Source organism: Fukomys damarensis, unplaced genomic scaffold (genome assembly GCF_012274545.1).
Source record: "Fukomys damarensis isolate Sample0158 unplaced genomic scaffold, DMR_v1.0_HiC HiC_scaffold_10, whole genome shotgun sequence".
Taxonomy (NCBI): Eukaryota; Metazoa; Chordata; class Mammalia; order Rodentia; family Bathyergidae; genus Fukomys; species Fukomys damarensis.
Genome location: NW_022900922.1, coordinates 32247066 through 32250278, shown reverse-complemented (window position 1 = coordinate 32250278; position 3213 = coordinate 32247066). Strand labels below are relative to the sequence as shown.

The following is a 3213-nucleotide window of genomic DNA, read 5'->3' as shown; positions in this document are numbered from 1 at the left end:
TTTCCTACCTGTCGCTCGCCCTGCGCGCTGTACTTATTCCCCTTATTCAGCCCAAGGGACTTCTCTAGAAGCTTCAAATCCGCGGCCGCCGCCATCTTTCAGCCCCAGCGCCTGACAGGGGGCGGAACGCTCACAGCAAACAGCTCAGCCACAGGAGGCGGAAGTCCCACCCCCCAAAGTCACCAGTGATTGGCTGGGCGGAGAAGCGAATGGAGGGTGCGCCTGCGCGCAGAAGGCGGGCCCAATGAAAGGGGCGGAGCCCAAGAAAGGGTCCCAGACCTTCGGAGGAATGCGGGTAGCAGATTTCCACTCTTGAGCAGCTGGAGTTCGGAATCGGGCTTCTGTTGCTGAGTCGTCTTGCTCTACCAGCTTCTAAACGCTAGACTGCTGGCCTGGCTGCCTGAGTTAACTCGTTAACTCATTTGGCAGGCTGAGGCTTTATAATAAGAGCCGACATTTACCTTTGTTTAGTTCAGGAATCTCTGAATTCGAGCAAATTGAACAGTTCACAATCCATCAGGAGTTTCTGACATACAGTGTAACTCATGAGGATTTAAACTGCTATAATGTTGAACTTAATTTAATCACATCTGCAGAGACTTCTTCCTTATAAGATCACGTTAATAGATGCCCAGGAGGTTTCTGTAGGAAAGGACTGCGTTGAATGTTGGACTCCAGCCCATGGGTGTTAGGCTTTGGCAGAAGGTTTGTCTGTATTTTGCTCATGTCCAGAGATTTGGCCTGAGACTGATAATAAAGGGAGCAAATTAATGAATCTGGCATAAGAAATTTCAAGGCAGCCTAATGTGGAGACAGTGACACAGCTACTGTTTAAATTAAAAAAAAAAAAAAGAAAATATTAGCTGATAGACTCCAATAAAAAGTAGCTCCTACCACACACAATAAAACAAAATTGTAAATGTATTAAAGATTTCCTTGTGAAAAATTACAGCTTAAAAGTATCAGGTGAAAATATGAATCATTTTCTCGATAGCCTGGTAGTAGGGAAGACTCCTAATAATTTCTCCAAATCCATATGCAGTGAGGGAGGTGATTGAAACGTCTGTCCACATAAAAATAAAGTTTTATTTATTTTTTGAGTACTAGGGATTGAACCCAGGGCCTTTGCACTGAACCACTTGCCCAGCCCTTTAAACATTTCATTTTTATTTTGAGACAGGAACTTATTAAATACTCCAGGTGGGATTTGAATTTTTAGTCTTCCTGCCTCAGCCTCTAAGAGTGCTGGAATTACTAAAGTGCACCCCCATGCCTTCCTGTAACAAAGCTTTTCAATGGCACAAAAAATAAAAAAGTCATATCTAAAAGTTGAAGATTAGCCTGTTCCAGCCTTTGACAGGAAATGTATGAATGAGATAGGCCTGGATCATCTTGTGAGAGGAAAAAGTGAAGGAGATACAAAGAAGTAATGAGGGGCATCAGAGAACAGCATAAGATGATTTTAAGGTCAATACAAAGAATTTAAATGGGTAGAAACACCTTAAATATGTTTAAACCTATGCATTTATGATAATATTAAAAAACAAAAACAAGAACAAAATTGAAAACAATCCTCTTTGGTCACCTTTGGAGGATACTAGAGATCTAATTCTTTATTTTAAAAAATGATAGAATAAAGAAAGAGAACATTTTTCCTTGATTATGCTGTACCGACTCTATCTCAGGGAAGCCAAATCCTGATGGAGAGTTTCTCTTTATAGAAGTATTATAGTTAATCTATGAAGACAGAGCAATAGAATATCATTGTTTTGTATCATCCAATGAAATGAATCTAGGTAACGATTATGCATAGCTATTCAGATAATAAAAATACAGATATAATGTGCTTCTAAGAGAAGTACCTGTCATTGTCTGTAGTCTTGCCAACTAAATGTGAATTTGATCAAGACTTTTTTGATCTAACAACAAAGTAGCCTACAACAGTGGGAAAGAAGAATGTTAACTGATCCCATAGAGATGCAGTTGGCAAATTTAGACCCTGAAAAACTCTATAGGACAAATGATCTGATTGTTTCAACAAATAAATTGTAAAGGAAAAAGAAAAAAACGATGGTAATTGTTTCATAACTGTTATATGTAGAGTTATAATGGGCATAACCAACTGAAATGCATGATTCTTTTCAAGCCTGATTCTTACAGATAAACTGCTAAATAAAAAAATTGATAGTAATATCAATATATATTGTCACTATAATAAAATACCTGAGGTAATTAATTTATAAAGACAAAAAGCTTGTTTTGGCTCAAGGTTTTGGAAGTTGCAGTCCATGATTGAGTGACTTTTTTGCTTTGAGCCTCTGGTGAGATAGCCAATCATGACAGGAATACATGGCAGAGCAAACCACTCACCTCGCTGGCCAAGAAACAGATGCAACAGCTAGGGGTCCCACAGTCCCCTTCAGGAGCACACCCCCATGTAACTTCTTCCTGCTTGGCCCCACATGTCTTAAAGGCTCTACACCTTCTAAGCGCTGCACTGTGGGGACCAAACCCTCACCATATGGACCTTCTGGGACTTTGACATCCAAACTCCAGCCCCACGACCATGCTAATGGACTCCATCTTGTATAATGGTGATATTAAATTACTTACTAAAATTCACATATCCAACAGATTTGTACATGAGTGACTTGCAAGTTTGTTTTTTTTTAAATGCGAACAACATGATCTAATTTACTTTGTGTAGTATGGGACCAGGCTTTGGTATTAAGAAAAATCCTGAGGTAATTCTACTGTGCACACAGAGTTGAGACCTTGTATTGAAAATGGAACATCTAGAATTTCAACCGTTTTCTGATTCTTAAGCCCACAGCGTACCAACTTGCTACTGCCTCCTTTCTCTGTTTTTATGATGAGACAGTGCATGCTTGGTCTCATTCAGCATTACGCAGAGAAAGCTGAGATTTTATTTAAAAGAAGGGATGAGTATATTTTTAGATGATGAATATATTTGATTTGGAGACATCTGTATTAAGACAGTCTTGCTCATAATAAAAGTAATTAGAAGAACTGATTTTATCAAATAGAAAATTTCTCTAATCTGCTGTTATCATAGTCAAATTTTAAGTCAATAGCACTTTAGGATACAAATTAAATGTCAGATGAAATTAATTTGGCAAGTGAAACAGGGACTGGATCCTTTTCTTTGGAGCAGACTGACAGCTTTCTGTGTGTCATGTTGGCATCTGTTAA

General features: G+C 38.8%; 1 protein-coding gene across 1 annotated transcript in view; it reads right to left on the bottom strand.

Annotated features, from left to right (window-relative positions):
• Eef1e1 (eukaryotic translation elongation factor 1 epsilon 1) overlaps nt 1–169 on the bottom strand; it is a 17069-nt gene extending 16900 nt beyond the window's left edge. Inside the window, exon 1 of the mRNA XM_010622833.2 lies at nt 9–169. Within this exon, the coding sequence (XP_010621135.1) occupies nt 9–95 (87 nt within the window). The 5' untranslated portion in view covers nt 96–169. The remainder of the gene's footprint in view (nt 1–8) is intronic.
• Nucleotides 170–3213: the final 3044 nt, after the last annotated feature.